The sequence below is a fragment of the Nerophis ophidion genome, linkage group LG19, assembly GCF_033978795.1.
Source record: "Nerophis ophidion isolate RoL-2023_Sa linkage group LG19, RoL_Noph_v1.0, whole genome shotgun sequence".
Classification (NCBI taxonomy): domain Eukaryota; kingdom Metazoa; phylum Chordata; class Actinopteri; order Syngnathiformes; family Syngnathidae; genus Nerophis; species Nerophis ophidion.
The window spans coordinates 18788015-18807197 of NC_084629.1; the positions used below are offsets into that span (position 1 = coordinate 18788015).

A 19183-nucleotide genomic window follows, 5' to 3' on the forward strand; every position below is an offset into this window, starting at 1 on the left:
TATATATATATATATACACACACACACACGCACACACACACATTGTTGTATTTGTAACCTTCTTGAGACCTCCGATAAATGCCTACCTCTTTAGGAACATCCTTTCTAGATATTTAAAGATTTGTATTTACAACATTAATAATATATACATACTATGTAAGTATAAAAAAGGAAAGCTTTTTGTATTTTTTAAAAAATGTATTCATTTGCTTGTAATTGGTTTTTAATCTTCAAAACATTAAAACTTATTACATCGCGTGTGTGTGTGTGTGTGTGTGTGTGTATATATATATATATATATTTATATATATATATATATGTGTGTATATGTGTATGTATACATATGTATATATATTTATATATATTTTATTTGTTTTATTAATTTTGTTGTAAGAGGGCGCACTTTAATTTCTTACACACACTTGTTATTACACGTTTTAGCCAGAGGGGGAGCAGTTCAAATTTTTACACACTCGTTATTTCAAACGTACACCAGAGGGGGAGCACTTTTAAAACCGACATAAAGTCAATTTGAAAAATCCCTCCTTATTTGGACCGCCCAAACGTTGATAGATTTCACCACCAGGGGTGCAAATGAGACATTCTTTATTAGATGTAATGGTTTTCCGTATTGGGAACATCATTTGGGTCCTAACATGTTCACTGGTCCTCATACGGAGTGTGCTTCTCCTTGTTGATGTCTCAAGAAGGGTAGAAATACAAGAACACACACACATACACACACACACACACACACACACACACACACACATCTTTATTACTATGATCATGCATTACTGGCTGTCCAGAGTCGGGACCCAGGATGGGCCGCTCGCCTGTGTATCGGTTGGGGACATTACTGCGCTGCTGATCCACCTCCGCTTGGGATGATTTCCTGCTGGCTCCACCTTGGATGGGACTCTCGCTACTATATTGGATCGACTTTGGACTTGATTCTCACGGTTACGTTAGATCCACTATGGATTGGACTTTCACAATATCATGTTAGTTCCGCTCGACATCCATTGCTTTCGGTCCCCCTATGCGGTCCTTTTCAAGGTTTCTCATAGTCATCATTGTCGACGTCCCACTGGGTGAGTTGTTCCTTGCCCTTATGTGGGCCCTACCGAGGATGTCGTTGTGGTTTGTGCAGCCCTTTGAGGCACTTTTGATTTAGAACTATATAAATAAACATTGATTGATTGATTGATTGATTATTTAAGCAATTGTATTTATTGAGGGGAATCATTTTATATTTGTCTGGCTGTTGTTACAATGTCTTACTCATACTGTATTTTTGTATGAGTAAATCAATATTTTTGTGTATTGTTAAATTGTTTAGAAACAGGCTTGTTATACTTTTGGTCCACGATAGCTGTCATATCATTTATTGGTTCTCAACCTTTTTTCAGTGATGTACCCCGTGTGAATTTTTCTTTTAATTCAAGTACCCCCTAATCAGAGCAAAGCATTTTTGGTTGAAAAAAATGGATGAAAAAGTAAAATAGAGCACTATATCATCTGTTTCTGATTTATTAAATTGTATAACAGTGCAAAATTGTGTTCATTTGTAGTGGTCTTTCTTGAACTATTTGGAAAAAAAGATATAAAAATAGCTAAAAACTTGTTGAAAAATAAACAACTGATTCAATTATAAATGAAGATTTCTACACATAGAAGAAATAATCAACTTAAAGTGCCCCCTTTGGGGATTGTAATAGAGATCAATCTGGATTCATGAACTTAATTCTAAACATTTCTTCACAAAAAAATAAATCTTTAACATCATCATTTATGGAACATGTCCACAAAAAATCTAGCTGTCAACACTGAATATTGCATTGTTGCATTTCTTTTCACAGTTTATTAACTTACATTCATATTTTGTTGAAGTATTAGTCAATAAATATATTTATAAAAATGTTTTGAATTGTTGCTATTTTTAGAATATTATTTGAAAAATCTCACGTACCCCTTGGCATACCTTCAAGTACACCATGGGGGACGCGTACCCCCATTTGAGAACCACTGCCCTATTCAATCAATGTCAATCAATGTTTATTTATACAGCCCTAAATCACAAATGTCTCAAAGGGCTGCACAAGCCACAACGACATCTTCGGTTCAGAGCCCACAAAAGGGCAAGGAAAAACTCATAACCCAGTGGGACGTCAATGTTGATGACTATGAGAAACCTTGGAGAGGGCCACAGATGTGGGTGACCCCCCCCTCTGGGGGAGACGTACTTTTCATTTCCTAAAGGCCTACTGAAATCCACTACTACCCACCACGCAGTCTGATAGTTTATATATCAATGATGAAATATTAACATTGCAACACATGCCAATACGGCCTTTTTAGTTTACTAAATTGCAATTTTAAATTTCCCGGGAGTTTCTTCTTGAAAACGTAAAGTAATGATGACGCGTACGCTTGACGTCACGGGCTGTTAGGAAATATGAGCGCTGCGCACACACACAGCTAAAAGTCGTCTGCTTTAACCACATAATTACACAGTATTTTGGACATCTGTGTTGCTGAATCCTTTGCAATTTGTTCAATTAATATTGGAGAAGTCAAACTAGAAAGATGGAGTTGGGAAGCTTTAGCCTTTAGCCACACAAACACACGGTGATTCCTTGTTTAAAATTCACAGAGGTGAACATGGATCCCGACCGAATGTCAACCAGCAGGTTTCGGTGAGAAAATTGTGGTAAAAAGTCGCATCTTACCGGAGATCAGCTGAGCTTGTGCCGCCCATAAAGCTGCCGTCGACTTCCCTGAGACACTGCACGTCAACACACCCGTGGACACATCCGTCCGACTAAACTCACTAAAACACCAGCAACAAAATAGAAAGATAAGGGATTTCAAAAGAATTAAACTGAATAAATGTGTCTAAAAACATCTGAATACGTCCCAATGAAATAGTGTTTTTTTTTAAACTTTTTTTTTTTTCTAGTCCGTTGCTATCCATATCCTCAAACACAAATCTTTCATCCTCGCTCAAATTAATGGGGAAATTGTCGTTTTCTCGGTCCGAATAGCTGTTTTTGTTGGAGGCTCCCATTAAAAACAATGTGAGGATGTGAGGAGCCATCAACATGTGACGTCATCGCCTGCGACTTCCGGTAGAGGCAGGGCTTTTCTGTTAGCAAGCAAAAGTTGCAAACTTTATCGTGGATGTTCTCTACTAAATCCTTTCAGCAAAAATATGGCAATATTGCGAAATGATAAAGTATGACACGTAGAATGGACCTGCTATCCCCGTTTAAATAAGAAAATCTAATTTTAGTAGGCCTTTAACTCCTTCTCTAACAAAAATGCGGACTGGCCCTTTAATGAAGTCTGATGACGTATTTCCCGGAAGTGCAGTGTGGTAGTTCCCCCCCCCCCCCCCACACCCCCTCGTACGACTGCAGACCTAAGCACTTACTAATAATAATAATAAAGCTGGACCCGTGACTCATTTCCATGGAGTGCTACCGCTAATGGAGAGTCAGGAAGAGAAGCCCATCATTTATACTATGGAAAACAAGCCGATTGTGACATGTGAGTGCACATTTAAAGGGCACTTTAGTGTCATTTTGCTGCTCTTGACAACTAGCTTGCTACTTCGTTAGCTTCCGCCGCGGCGCAACGGAAACGTCACACCAGAGCCGCTTCACGTCTTGTCTACTCGCCTCGTTTGGTCTTGTCCGAGGCTCGAACAACGACTCGTCCGCGAAACAGACTCTAGTTTTCGCTCAGTGGTGTTGTGTGTGTCTGCTAGCTAACGTAGCAGCCAGCTACACAGGCCTGCTAACGATGGTCGTCACTGAGGGGAAACACACCTTTCCCTCCACCTTGATGTGTGTCATGTCCTGTTTGTGTCGTTCTTTTCAGGCTGGAGAAGTATGGGTTGTACTTATATAGCGCTTTTCTACCTTCAAGGTACTCAAAGCGCTTTGACACTACTTCCACATTTACCCATTCACACACACACACTGATGGAGGGAGCTGCCAGGCAAGGCGCTAACCAGCACCCATCAGGAGCAAGGGTGAAGTGTCTTGTTCAAGGACACAACAGACGTGACAAGGTTGGTACTAGGTGGGGATTGAACCAGGGACCCTCGGGTTGGGCATGGCCAATCTCCCACTGCGCCACGCCATCTCACACAATACGGCGTGTCTTGCTAAGTGGCATCAACCAATTGGTTATTTATAAAAACAACAACACTTACCTTTCACTATTTGAGTAACCTTTGTTCTGCCATTTGTGTGCCGTACTGGCGAGAGTCACTTGCCGTCAGGTCCCCTACACCATGTAAATCGTTGACCGATCAAAAATAAACCCCATAACGCTATAGCCAACATTCACCAGGAGATGGCAACAGACAACATAGAATCACTCTATTACAGACGGTGTCGCCATGGCTGTAACTTCCTCGTTCTTCTGCTTCGTCTCCTTGTGTGTGCAGTTTTTTATTAAAAATCCGTAGATGTTGTAACGTGATTGGGCAGGCAAGCTGTTTATACAACAGGAAAGCGGACGTGAAAACAGGCTGTCCCCACTCATGTCCGCATGGAGCTGGAGGGGGCGTGAATTTCGTGAGATTTCCGGGAGAAAATTTCTTCCTGGAGGTTTTCGGGAGAGGCGCTGAATTGTGTGAGTCTCCCGGAAATTCCGGGAGGGTTGGCAAGTATGGTTAGTGCGAGAGGTACCACCATAACAACCGACATTAAAACACAGTAGCATTGTAGACCTAAATATTCATTAAAATCAAGGCAGAGGTTCTATTTACCAAGTATATTTGGGACCAGCGGTAGAAAATGGATGGATGGATATTTAATATTGTTGACCACTGTAATGTTACACCAGGGGCCGGCAACCCAAAATGTTGAAAGAGCCATATTGGACCAAAAATACAAAAACCTATCTGTCTGGAGCCGCAAAAAATTAAACGCCATATTACATACAGACAGTGTGTCATGAGATATAAATTGAATTATGAGGACTTAAAGGAAACCAAATGAGCTCAAATATAGCTACAAATCAGGCATAGTGATGCAATATGTACATATAGGTAGCCTAAATAGCATGTTAGCATCGATTAGCTTACAGTCATGCAGTGACCAAATATGTCTGATTAGCACACTCCACATAAGTCAATAATATCAACAAAACTCACCTTTGTGCATTCATGCACAACGTTATAAATTTGGTTGACATAATGAGACAAGACAAGACACTACCGTTAAGACCGGTAGAAAATGGATGGATGGATGGATGTATTCTGTTTTAAGGGCTTCACGGTGGCAGAGGGGTTAGTGCGTCTGCCTCACAATACGAAGTTCCTGCAGTCCTGGGTTCAAATCCAGGCTCGGGATCTTTCTGTGTGGAGTTTGCATGTTCTCCCCGTGAATGCGTGGGTTCCCTCCGGGTACTCCGGCTTCCTCCCACTTCCAAAGACATGCACCTGGGGATAGGTTGATTGGCAACACTAAATTGGCCCTAGTGTGTGAATGTGAGTATGAATGGTGTCTGTCTATCTGTGTTGGCCCTGTGATGAGGTGGCGACTTGTCCAGGGTGTACCCTGCCTTCCGCCCGATTGTAGCTGAGATAGGCGCCAGCGCCCCCCGAGACCCCGAAAGGGAATAAGCGGTAGAAAATGGATGGATAATGAGACAGAAAAATAAGTGGCATAAATCACGTCTTAGAAAGTCGGAGAAAGTTATGCATGTAAACAAACTAGGGTGAGTTCAAGGACGGACAAAATTAGTAGGACAAAACGGCGCTCGCCAAATACTCGAATCAGTGAAGCATGTTTAATATAAACAGTGTGCTTTATAGCAATTAGGGTGGTTCGTGTCATGTTTGTCCTCCTACAGAAACCAATTTAAAAGAAAAAGTATGTTTTTTTTCCTCTCATCATTTCCATTTTTCATATATTTTTGAAAAAGCTCCAGCGACCCACTAGGGCGGCGCTAAAGAGCCGCATACGGCTCCGGTGCCACGGGTTGCCGACCCCTGTGTTATACACAGTTTGAACAGTAACACTGTGTGTTAAAATGTAATTAGGTGATTTGGCGTACAACTACTGAATAACAATCACTGGGTTGGGGAAAATAATAACTTACAGATGTAAATGCACTTTGTAATGAACAATTTCTCTCCTTACCCGCTTGCCAAGTATTCTCAGATTAACGCTGATTTTGTGTTTTGCACAGGTCAGACAGTTTTACTGCTTTGGATGGTAGTCACATGCACTCCAGCAAGTTACATTGTGCAACTGTCTTGTTCATTGCACCAAAGGACAAATAAAAGGCAAAGTGAGACCAAGTTAGAACTTGTTGAATTATCAGGATGCTGAATCCCACTATTCAGAATCAGAATCAGAATTGATTAGCATTTAGTAGTCAATTGTACGGAATATATACTGTACTGTGCAATCTACTAATAAAAGTTTCAATCCGTTTTGTTGCCATTGTTTGAGAGCAGGTTCACAAACTAGGATTTTTTCTTGGTACAATCGTGCAACATAAAACATATATAACACAAAATAGGTAATAGATAATAAAAATGAGCTGTAACTGGGCTGTCAGATCTTGTTATTGTTGATGGCCGAGGGGAAAAAATTATTCAGGTGGCGGGAGGTGTGGGTCTGGATGGACCGTAGTGTCCTGCCTGAAGGGAAACGGGAGAATAGTTTGTGTACTGGCCTTTTTCGACTTTTCAAATGGATCACTTTAAAGTGTAACATCAACTACTGTATATTCCGAACTAAAGAGAGTGCCTGTAAGTAAGCCGCACCCACTACATTTTCGAATATTTTTTCTTCTTCTAAAAATTAGCGGCATCGGACAATAAGCCACAGAGGTATACGTTGTGAAATTAGTTATTTACTCAGAAATATTTTGTAAATGTTTATTTACCTACCTTAATTGTTTTCATATGGTGTCTGTAGCACAACAGTAAAACGGCTGATCAAGCAAAACAGAAGTCATTGATCAAGCAAAACAGAAGTCATTGTCATGGACACTCTAGTTGCGGAAACTAGCACTCCAATCAGTTAAACAGACTCTAACTCCACAGTTGCGTTTTTGTTAAATTTACTGAGAAATTACTGAAACAATACAATAATAACGTGTTAGTATATTAGCTAATGCTAACGACGCAAGCGTCATTACATTATGATAGCACATATAACTATGCATAAAAACACTAATACAGACATCAAATATGAGACTGTTAAGTATGAATTGCGTTAGTTGGACTGTAAAATTTACAAACGTTGCTTTGAGTGATGAATGAAAAATCATTGGAAGTAGTGACGCTATGGACTGTTTTACTTCAGGTACAAGGCTTTATAACAGGAAGTACATTTTTAAACCGCAACACATGCAGTGACCAAACCTGGCCAAAAGTTGGCGCCATAGCACAAACAACACACCATTTAGGTGTCTGTGCTTTGGTTTATTAAAAACTATTGAACACCAAACATTATTGCCGTCAGCGGAAAAAAATCTGTAAATTAGCCACACCGTTTTATAAGCTGCAGTTCAAAGCGTAGAAAAAAAGTAGCGACTTAAAGTCTGGAATTAACGGTAGTATGAATGTTTTCATCCTCCCAGGTGCCGGAGACCAGGGCTTGTTCACGTCTCTCTACACCTCGTTAGCCCAACAGCTCCCCAGGGAGCCCATGGAGTGGCGGAGGTTAGTGTGAAATGAGTGACACTTCAAAGCAGCAAGATAAGATCTTTTTATCATAGGGTCAACAAGAACGTGTCACCTACCAGTGCGCTCTTCCCCACAGGACCTATGGCCGGGCTCCTAAAATGATCCACCTTGAGGCTAACTTTGTCCAGTTTAAGGAAGAACTCCTCCCCAAAGATGGCAACAAGGCACTCCTCACCTTCCCTTTCCTCCACATCTACTGGACGGACTGCTGCGTGAGTATCTGTCATCTTGTATGTCATGTTTTTCCATAAAGTGACAAGATTTGGGACGCGTTGGTACTGTGGAACATCTAAGAGCAAACTGTCCATGCCTGGATGCTGCTCCAGCTCCATGTGGTTTCCTTGTTGCCCTTCTAAAATAAGAAAGACTACTGTGTAGAATGAATCCTTTGTATCCCATACGGTGTCACCCATCCATCCATCCATCCATCTTCTTCCGCTTATCCGAGGTCGGGTCGCGGGGGCAACAGCCTAAGCAGGGAAACCCAGACTTCCCTCTCCCCAGCCACTTCGTCCAGCTCTTCCCGGGGGATCCCGAGGCGTTCCCAGGCCAGCCGGGAGACATAGTCTTCCCAACGTGTCCTGGGTCTTCCCCGTGGCTTCCTACCTTTTGGACGTGCCCTAAACACCTCCCTAGGGAGGCGTTCGGGTGACATCCTGACCAGATGCCCGAACCACCTCATCTGGCTCCTCTCGATGTGAAGGAGCAGCCGCTTTACTTTGAGTTCCTCCCGGATGGCAGAGCTTCTCACCCTATCTCTAAGGGAGAGCCCCGCCACACGGCGGAGGAAACTCATTTCGGCCGCTTGTACCCGTGATCTTATCCTTTCGGTCATAACCCAAAGCTCATGACCATAGGTGAGGATGGGAACGTAGATCGACCGGTAAATTGAGAGCTTTGCCTTCCGGCTCAGCTCCTTCTTCACCACAACGGATCGGTACAACGTCCGCATTACTGAAGACGCCGCACCGATCCGCCTGTTGATCTCACGATCCACTCTTCCCTCACTCCTGAACAAGACTCCTAGGTACTTGAACTCCTCCACTTGGGGCAGGGTCTCCTCCCCAACCCGGAGATGGCACTCCACCCTTTTCCGGGCGAGAACCATGGACTCGGACTTGGAGGTGCTGATTCTCATTCCAGTCGCTTCACACTCGGCTGCAAACCGATCCAGTGAGAGCTGAAGATCCCGGTCAGATGAAGCCATCAGGACCACATCATCTGCAAAAAGCAGAGACCTAATCCTGCGGTCACCAAACCGGAACCCCTCAACGCCTTGACTGCGCCTAGAAATTCTGTCCATAAAAGTTATGAACAGAATCGGTGATAAAGGACAGCCTTGGCGGAGTCCAACCCTCACTGGAAATGTGTTCGACTTACTGCCGGCAATGCGGACCAAGCTCTGGCACTGATTGTACAGGGAGCGGACCGCCACAATAAGACAGTCCGATACCCCATACTCTCTGAGCACTCCCCACAGGACTTCCCGAGGGACACGGTCGAATGCCTTCTCCAAGTCCACAAAGCACATGTAGACTGGTTGGGCAAACTCCCATGCACCCTCAAGAACCCTGCCGAGAGTATAGAGCTGGTCCACAGTTCCACGACCAGGACGAAAACCACATTGTTCCTCCTGAATCCGAGGTTCGGCTGTCCGGCGTAGCCTCCTCTCCAGTACACCTGAATAAACCTTACCAGGAAGGCTGAGGAGTGTGATCCCACGATAGTTGGAACACACCCTCTGGTCCTCCTTCTTAAAGAGAGGGACCACAACCCCGGTCTGCCAATCCAGAGGTACCGCCCCCGATGTCCACGCGATGCTGCAGAGTCTTGTCAACCAAGACAGCCCCCACAGCTTCCAGAGCATTAAGGAACTCGGGGCCTTGACACCGAGGAGCTTTTTTACTACCTCAGCGACCTCAGCCCCAGAAATAGGAGAGTCCACCACAGATTCCCCAGGCACTGCTTCCTCATAGGAAGACGTGTTGGTGGGATTGAGGAGGTCTTCGGAGTATTCCTTCCACCTATCCACAACATCCGCAGTTGAGATCAGCAGAACACCATCCGCACCATACACGGTGTTGATAGTGCACTGCTTCCGCTTCCTGAGGCGGCGGACGGTGGTCCAGAATCGCTTCGAAGCCGCCCGGAAGTCGTTTTCCATGGCTTCCCCGAACTCTTCCCTTGTCCGAGTTTTTGCCTCCGCGACCGCTGAAGCCGCACACCGCTTGGCCTGTCGGTACCTGTCCACTGCCTCCGGAGTCCTATGAGCCAAAAGGACCCGATAGGACTCCTTCAGCTTGACGGCATCCCTCACCGCTGGTGTCCACCAAGGGGTTTTAGGATTGCCGCCCCGACAGGCACCAACTACCTTGCGGCACCAGCTCCGATCAGCCGCCTCGACAATAGAGGTGCGGAACATGGTCCACTCGGACTCAATGTCCAGCACCTCCCTCGTGACATGTTCGAAGTTCTTCTGGAGGTGGGAATTGAAACTTTCTCTGAAAGGAGACTCTGCCAGACGTTCCCAGCAGACCCTCACAATGCGTTTGGGCCTCCCAGGTCTGTCCGGCATCCTCCCCCACCATCGCAGCCAACTCACCACCAGGTGGTGACCGGTAGAAAGCTCCGCCCCTCTCTTCACCCGAGTGTCCAAAACATAAGGCCGCAAATCCGATGACACAACTACAAAGTCGATCATGGAACTGCGGCCTAGCGTGTCCTGGTGCCAAGTGCACATATGGACAAACTTATGTTTAAACATGGTGTTTGTAATGGACAAACTGTGACGAGCACAAAAGTCCAATAACAAAACACCGCTCGGGTTCAGATCCGGGCGGCCATTGTTCCCAATCACGCCTCTCCAGGTTTCACTGTCGTTGCCAACATGAGCGTTGAAGTCCCCCAGTAGGACAAGGGAATCACCCGGGGGAGCACTTTCCAGTACTCCCTCGGGTGTACCCAAAAAGGGTGGGTACTCTGAACTGCTCTTTGGTGCGTAAGCACAAACAACAGTCAGGACCCGTCCCCCCACCCGAAGGCGGAGGGAGGCTACCCTTTCGTCCACCGGGTTGAACTCCAACGTGCAGGCTTCAAGCCAGGGGGAAACCAGAATTACCACCCCAGCCCGTCGCCTCTCACTGCCGGCAACGCCAGAGTGGAAGAGGGTCCAGTCCCTCTCGAGAGAAGTGGTTCCAGAGCCCTTGCTGTGCGTCGAAGTGAGTCCGACTATATCCAGCCGGAACTTCTCCACTTCACGCACTAGCTCAGGCTCTTTCCCCCCTAGTGAGGTGACGTTCCACGTCCCAAGAGCTAGCTTCTGTAGCCGAGGATCGGACCGCCAAGTGCCCTGCCTTCGGCTGCCGCCCAGCTCACATTGCACCCGACCTCTATGGCCCCTGCTATGGGAATGTGAGCGCATTGGAGGGGTGACCCACGTTGCCTCTTCGGGCTGTGCCCGGCCGGGCCCCATGGGAACAGGCCCGGCCACCAGGCGCTCGCCATCGTGCCCCACCTCCGGGCCTGGCTCCAGAGGAGGGCCCCGGTGACCCGCGTCCGGGCGAGCGAAATCTGGGTCCATGTTTTGTCTTCTTCATAGAGGTCTTCGAGCTGCTCTTTGTCTGATCCCTCACCTAGAACCTGTTTGCCTCGGGAGACCCTACCAGGGGGCATAAAGGCCCCGGACAACATAGCTCCTAGGATCATTGGGACACGCAAACTCCTCTACCACGATAAGGTGGCAGCTCAGAGAGGAGGAGAGGTGTCACCCATAATGACTTTTTAGTAGGGCTGGGCTGATTTAAACAATAGTCATTTATTTTACAATAGATATGTAATCAATATCATAAAACAATGTGTTCAATATAAATAAAACAATGTATATATTTTTGGGTTGAAAGAAACCGGAAGTTACAAAGCAAGGTTGGTTGCATGCACTTGTTCTGGTAACCTAGCAATGCAGGAAGTAATCACTGAGCAATTGTAGAGACACACTAACAGCTATTCACATAACAGTATCAACTAAAGTGTGGTTGCGCCGTCTTGTCCCGCAGTTGATTCTCTGCATGGACTGAGAAATGAAGGTAAAAATGAGTGGTGTAGAGAGCAAAAAAATTGTGAATTAAACCGGAAAAGTCACCTCTACATTATGGCAGTTTTTTTAGTTTTAAAACGGACAGTAGTCTTTAATCGCGCTCACCTCTTTTCTTTTCAACCCTTGTTCGTTCTCATTACGGTACACGGAAACAACAGGTAGGAACTAAAGTGCAGAACTGTATGAATAAAGTTTGAATGCTCGCATGTAGAAAGAAAATACATTACAAAATGTAACAAAGGGTTTACTTTAAAATAACAGTAATTTGATCTGATAATATTTAAATAATGATTACTGTATACATACAATTTTTTTTCCATAATCAAATAGGAATAACACATCAAATTAAATGTTGCACCGCTGTAAATGCAGAAAACAGTTCTTCTCAGTTTTCTCTGTTTACATGTTCACACTTTGCACTATTTTCCACCACTTTTATTAGGCCTTCATTGTAGGACGTTTTCGTTAAGTGTTCAAAGTGATTTTGAATTTTGTTTACATAGTTTGTTTTACATGGGTGTGTTGTTTACAGTTAAAAAAAATATTTACATTTGAATTTTTTTTTTTACATTTAATACATTTCATAAAACATATCAATAATTGTAGATATTGATGGGTTAAAAGACTTATTTAATGATACAGTTCTCAGCTGTATCGGCCAGCCTTACTTCTAAGCATCCACAATGTAATGATGCCTGTACATCCATCTTTCAGGACACCGAAGCGTACAAGAGCTCGGTAAAGGAGGACATGATGCGCTGGCAGAACAGTCTCCGCACGCACAGCTCTGCTGACTGGGTCATCATCGTGGTGGAGTCTAGTGACATGAGAAAGAAGAACAAGACCAACATCCTGCCCCGCTCCTCCATTGTGGACAAGATCCGCAGCGATTTTTGCAACAAGCAGAACGACAGGTGAGAGAGACTTTGGTGTCGCGCAGTCCTGGCGAATCCTTGACCGCTGGACTATATTGTAGGTGTGTGGTGTTGTCGGACCCCCTGAAGGACTCGCCTCGGTCTCAGGAATCCTGGAATTCTTTGTTGCTCAAGCTGAGAACCCTCCTCCTCATGTCTTTCACCAAGAACCTGGGGCGCTTCGAAGACGACATGCGTACTCTCAGAGAGAAGCGCACCCAGCCGGGCTGGAGCTTCTGTGAATATTTCATGGTCCAGGTGACCACCAAATGTTGTTACATGACCAACGACTCTAATTCAAATGCTCTACTTTCCTGACTCTGATGTTTTTGTTGGTATTGTGTAGGAAGAACTCGCCTTTGTGTTTGAGATGCTGCAGCAGTTCGAAGATGCCTTGGTCCAGTACGATGAACTGGATGCTCTTTTCACCCAGTATGTCCTTAACTTTGGAGCTGGAGGTACATGCACGCAATTATTACACCAGCGGTCTATTATTGTCTAATAGCTGGCAACACAAGTGAGTAGCAAAATAATTGTGTCTCGCCTACAGTCAAGCACGGTGGTGTTAGGCTGCATGAGTGCTGCCAGCTGTGGTTCAGTGAGGGCAAACATGAATTGAAAGAATGAATAATAGGGGCGTTCAATTAAGGTTTTATGCTGCCAATACTAATACAAATCATCCATGAGTGAGATCGGCCGATACCGATCACATGTATTAACTGCACATTTTTTCAATGTATTTTATGTCAGTGCTATTTGACGGTTTAATATCAGTAACACAATATTTTAACAAGTTCATTATTATTCTTTATTGCATTCAATTGTTTAAAACAAAGTCAATAATACACAATTACTAAACAAAATTCAGACCATTTCGTTTTTTTTGCCCTAAAAGTCTTCCAGTGTCCAAGAATTATAACCTGAGTTTGTAAACATTCGCTAAAAAGAAGCAAAAAACAAGTATTTCGAGAAAAAAATATATTGATCTCATCAGTCGAGTAACAATCAAATAATGATACTACCCTTAATATCGACACCCCCAACTTATGGATAGAGCCGCCCTACTCTTACGTGTCAGGTACTGACTGCAACAATACTGACACACTAACAGTTGTTTTATTATCCTCTCTCTAACTCTTAATAATGTACTTGTTAATTCCCAGTCAATATCTGCTTACTTTCTGATGCAACGAATCTACACTTCTTAAACTTTAATAAGGATTTATTTATTGGTGTTGTTTAAAGCTAGCAGAGCTTAGCTATTAGCATGACTACTCCTGGCTTCCCCTTTGTGTTTAACACGTTGCGCCTCGTCTTCCACGAGGTGGCAGTTACGACAAAGCAGCAGATATGTCCTGAATGTTTCAGACCACACATTGCTTGTCCATTGCTTTTTTTATTTTACTCATAATGAGCTAGCAAAATTCAGTCAGCCCCCGCCCCCCCCAAAACGGGTAAATTATATGTTTTTTTACACCAAAGCATATTTTCATTAGTTTTTTGGTATGTTAATCGAAAAGTTTCATACAATTAGAGGGTTCCACTGTAAACGTAAAAATACACCTGGATAACTGCTTGGCAAAACTGGATTATAGATTGTGGAAAGGCACAGGATCAAACACCACACAGGATTGTCACTAACTGCCAGTTGGGTCAAAGAGCAAACAGTTTCAGCTGTGCAAGAGGCAGTATTGTGTATAAGAAATTGTTTCCCAAAGACCATACTCATCATGGAAAATCAAACAAGTCCGTCTGATAAGTACAGTTAAGTGTCATAAACAACTGAAAGGAGCCAGGTGGTATATGTTGTCAAACCATGCGTTTTTTTTTCTTCCCCTAATTTTTTGGATCCTCAGATACCGCCAACTGGCTGGGCTCGTTTTGTGCCCCGGTGCGTAGCTGGAGCGGCTTGCTGCTGCGGCGGCCAATTGACATGGAGAAGCGGGACGGGATCCAGCGCGGCGAGGCCAGCCTGCTGGACCTAAGGAGCTACCTCTTCTCCCGCCAGTGCACCCTGCTCATCTTCCTCCAGAGGCCCTGGGAAGTGACCCAGAGGGCGCTCGAGCTGCTGCACAACTGCATCCAGGAGCTGCGCCTGCTCGAGGTCGTCTAGTCGTGAGCCGCCATGGCTGATCTCATTTCCTCATTTGTCTCCTCCTAGTGCATCTTTATCGTAGGTCATACCGCCAGACACTGTGCTGTTGTACGCTAGCGTCAGGCAGGCTTCCCCAGGGGATGCACTTTTGCATATCCTTCATTTTAGATAACACATTAGTGTGTCAGGAGGGACACAAATTGGAGAAATGAGATGAAGTTCAGGTCCCAGAGAGATGAAGAACTAACAAGTCTTTGTTGTGGTCTAGGTGTCAGTACTGGAGGGGGCTCTGGACTGTTGGGTTTTTCTCAGCTGTTTGGAGGTTCTACACAGGATCGAGAGCTGCTGCGACCAGGCTCAGTTAGCTGCCAATAGCGCGCACACTGTAGGCCTGTGGGCCTACGCCACTGACAAGGTAACCCGCTTGTGTCTGATTCCTTTTACATTCAATAAACCACAATTTTGTAATAATTTCGGAGCATGGTTGGATAGATGGAGGAAGATTAGGCAGATAATGAAGGTTTGTCTTCCCCCTGCAGCTAAAGTCGCTGGGGGAGCTCTGTGGGCTGGTGTCCTGTAAAGGTCCAACCTCGGAAGACTTAAACAGGACTGTGGACGTGCTGGCCGGACTGGGAGACGAGCGACCCGAGACTGGTTGGTGACCTCTGCTGAACCAATGAAACTTACAGCCGGATCCTTTTGGTTGGTTGATGATGTGCTTGTTGTCCCGCAGTGAACAGCCTGCAGAGCCCCTACAAGAAGCTAAAAGAGGCCTTGTCTTCCGTAGAAGCTTTTGAAAGACATTATCTTGTAAGTGGGTGTCTTAAAAAGTAGGGATAGGTACCTTATTCGTTACTTTTTTTGGCACAGACCGAATTGAAATCTAACTGTGCCATGTTTTGGTACCTGGGTCGCCAGGTTGCCGACTCACTCTTTGCTTCCCTTCAGTAGCACTAATGCAATTTTCAATGCCAACAAAGAAATTGACTCAAAAGGTTCCAACTTGAGTTAAGTAGGGCTTCGCTTTTTAAACCGTGTGCTAGCTTGATGCTAACATACATTGGCTCTGATATTGACATGTTACTGAAAAGCATCAGAGATTTTGCATGGCAATTTCAACACCCCGAATTTGTGAAAACAAACTACAACTAAAATGGTGCGTGATAAGTACAATACATACATTGTTAACACATTCCGAGGCGGAACAAAAAACAAAACAACCCACCATAAACTATATACTAACGGCATCTAAACATCTTGGACTTGCAACATGTCATACTGTACTTGCAACTGAGACTCAGAAACGTGATAATAAAACACACACAAATAGACTGAAAATTAATATCGTTGAGTACCGACATTCGGTCCCCGGTACCAAGAATTGGTACCTTATTGGTTCAATTGTGGACAGTACCAATCCCTATTCATAATTATTCTGCATTGTTATCTTTCTAAAGACCAAATTTGTGTGCATTATGTCCCTTCTACTAGCAGGGGTTACTTTTCAAGACTTCTGGATCTCATTAATAGTTGTAACCGGTCTTCTGTAAAATGCTATTTTCTGTCCAATCAGGAACTGTCTCACGCTGCCATGGAGATGTACCGGGCCATCGGTCGGCTACGGTCGGCCCGGCTGGTGGGAAAAAGCCTGGCGGAGTTTTACATGTAAGGAAGATATTTGCCTCACAGGTGCAGCCGTCTTGTGCTTATGCACAACTATGTGTGTCGTTAACAGGAGAAAGGAAGACCCTGAGCGAGCAGAAGTCTTCCTACAGGAAGCGCTCAAGTCCTACGTGTCTGAGGGCTGGAGCTTCCCGGTCACACATACAAGGAAACAGCTTGCTGAATGCCAGAAGCTGCTGGGAAGAACCGTTGAGTATCCTATTGCCTTGCCTGTTCCTAGCTTGCTCGTGAACACATTGTCATGGGACCGTTTGTGAATGGAGCTTGTCATTATGACTCTGTGCTGCAGGTGGCGGTATACAGTCTAGCTCCAGTTCTTAACGCACCTTATTTGCATTTTTTATGCAAGAGAATAAGATAGCTGACAGTATTTGGGAGCCTCTGGAGGTAAGGTCAGGTCAAGGCTGGGCCGTACAAAGTATTCGGCAAATAATTACCTTTTAACCATGTGTCAACATTTGTTAAGTATTCTACCAGCAGCAATAGTGACCTTTTTAACTCTCTACTAGGAATTAAGTCATTATACATGTGAAAAGTAAAGTAAACATTTTATATTTTGACACTAAGTTCACACTTAAGCTTGCTTAAAGGCAATTGCTCTTTGTGTGTAATTTTTTGTTCGCGCTGTTATGGTATTAACTGTCTATGACAGTCTCATGCCGTCGTGTGGGCTCCCAGGACTACCAAGCACAGACATTCTGCGAGCAGGTGTAGACTTCTTTATTTTTCAATAAGAAAAGTCTTTTGCCGGTTGCTTTTCAGCTCTGCCGCTCTCACTGCTCGCCTCCTCGCTACCGCTTTTCAGCCGTCTGCCTTGTCTGCCTCTCGCTCTCGTTCTCGCCCGCGCTGCATGCGTTGCTGCTTGCTCAGTTGTCGTCTCTTCCTCTCATTCTTTTTCACCCTCCTCTGCTGCTGCCCTTTTATACAAGAGGAGATTCATTAATTGTGTACAGGTGCGCAAATCACGCACCTGATCTCGATTGCGGCGTCGCTTGGGCCGGGCTCTGGCGTGCCCTGCCTCGCCGTCGGACTGCCAGCCACGCCTCTCCACACTGTTCTTTCAAGACTGCCATAATATATTTAACTATTAGCCGGCCAAAGTGTAAACTTTGAAGTTAAGTAGAGGGCCACAAAATATGGGCCCACAAGCTCATGCTTTAGATCAGCGGTGTCTACACTTGTTGACTTAAGGCTAAAAAAACTTGTCCGAAAGCTGATTGCATATAGAATAACAATATATATACACACACACATGCGCGCATATATAGCCTATACATATTTATGTGTATACATATATACATATATACATATTATATCAATTTAATGGATATATAATAATTAATATTATTGGATAGTAACAGTGGGTGAAAGTTTGACTCCTACCTTGTTTACTTCTGTGATGACCGCCTTTAAGTTTTGAAATGAATCAGAAATATCAAGCAGCTAAAATGCGTCAAACATGGATAAGTGTGGAGAGTGTTTTGCATTTTTCCCATTATGCATTGCAAGGGATTTAAATAATTGTAATTTTGAACAGCATTTTTTATAATAACCACAAAGTTCTGTGAGCAGGTTGTTATGGGTGACTGTGTGTTGCCTTTTTAGTTTAGTTAATTTGCGCCATGACTGGGAATGGTTGTTTGGGTTGGGTCATGTATAAAAATGCTGTGCTGTGTACACTTCAAAGTGAAATTCATGGTCATTATTCACAAGTTGGCGGCAAGCTTGCAGCAATTATACTGTTAGAAATTTAGAAATTGGAGTTTCCACCTTATTGAAACTTCTGATGACTTGCGGGCCAAACTAAACAAAATGAAATATAATTTCATTTTGTAATTGTAAACATATTTATTCAGCTAAATTCCCCGGCGTCTGTTTGTCAGTTAGTTAGCAACATAACCCAAAAAAGTAAAGGGCGGATTTTGTGGAAACTTTCAGGAATTTTTTGCAATAGAATGAGGAACAAGTAATTAGATTTGGGGGGGGTTATCCCGATAATTCGGACTATGTTACTTCACATTTCAAGGCTGAACTTCTCTAGCAACCCCACCTTCACCCACAGAGACAAAGAGAGTGGGTACCTGACAAGAGGGTTTACTGTATTGATTTAATTCTGCTATAGAACATTTGCAACATAGCTCTAAACACTGTACACTGCTGCTGGAATTTAAATTTTCCTGAAGGAACCCCCCCCGGATACTATCTATCTATCTATCTATCTATCTATCTATCTATCTATCTATCTATCTATCTATCTATCTATCTATCTAAAGCTCAGGTGTCAAATTCCAGGTCTGGCTCACTACATAATTGTACCTGGCCTGGAAATAATATGTAAATAAAGTACAAAATACACAATACAAACATGTGTGTGACGGTCTCTTGCCGTCGTCGTGCGGGTTCCACTGACCACCAAGGAAGGACATCTATTTTGCAGGTTTGACTCTAGTTTATTTTTCAATAAAGCTGTCTCCTCCCGGGTTGCTTTTCAGCTCCTCCTTTGCTGCTCGCTCTTTGGTCGCTTTCATCGTCGCCATCTTGCTCTCTCTCGCTCCCCGGTCGCTGCTGCCGGCTCTCCTACTCCTTCCGCCTCGTTCTCCCCTCCTCCTACGCTTTTATACATAGTTAGGAGATACAGTGGGGCAAAAATGTATTTAGTTAGCCACCGATTGTGGAA

At 44.2% G+C, this 19183-nt stretch overlaps 1 protein-coding gene across 2 annotated transcripts in view; it reads left to right on the forward strand.

Annotated features, from left to right (window-relative positions):
• Positions 1–3397: 3397 nt before the first annotated feature.
• Positions 3398–19183, forward strand: part of trappc10 (trafficking protein particle complex subunit 10) — a 28152-nt gene continuing 12366 nt past the window's right edge. The window contains exons 1-12 of one of the 2 annotated variants that reach the window (XM_061879427.1): positions 3398–3552; positions 7616–7697; positions 7798–7933; positions 12529–12728; positions 12791–12986; positions 13075–13186; positions 14585–14832; positions 15092–15238; positions 15363–15477; positions 15557–15633; positions 16397–16488; positions 16559–16699. In XM_061879427.1, the coding sequence (XP_061735411.1) occupies positions 3492–3552; positions 7616–7697; positions 7798–7933; positions 12529–12728; positions 12791–12986; positions 13075–13186; positions 14585–14832; positions 15092–15238; positions 15363–15477; positions 15557–15633; positions 16397–16488; positions 16559–16699 (1607 nt within the window). In that variant the 5' untranslated portion in view covers positions 3398–3491. Of the gene's footprint in view, positions 3553–3925; positions 4080–7615; positions 7698–7797; positions 7934–12528; positions 12729–12790; positions 12987–13074; positions 13187–14584; positions 14833–15091; positions 15239–15362; positions 15478–15556; positions 15634–16396; positions 16489–16558; positions 16700–19183 lie in introns of those variants that run through there. The other variant, XM_061879428.1, reaches the window with a different exon arrangement.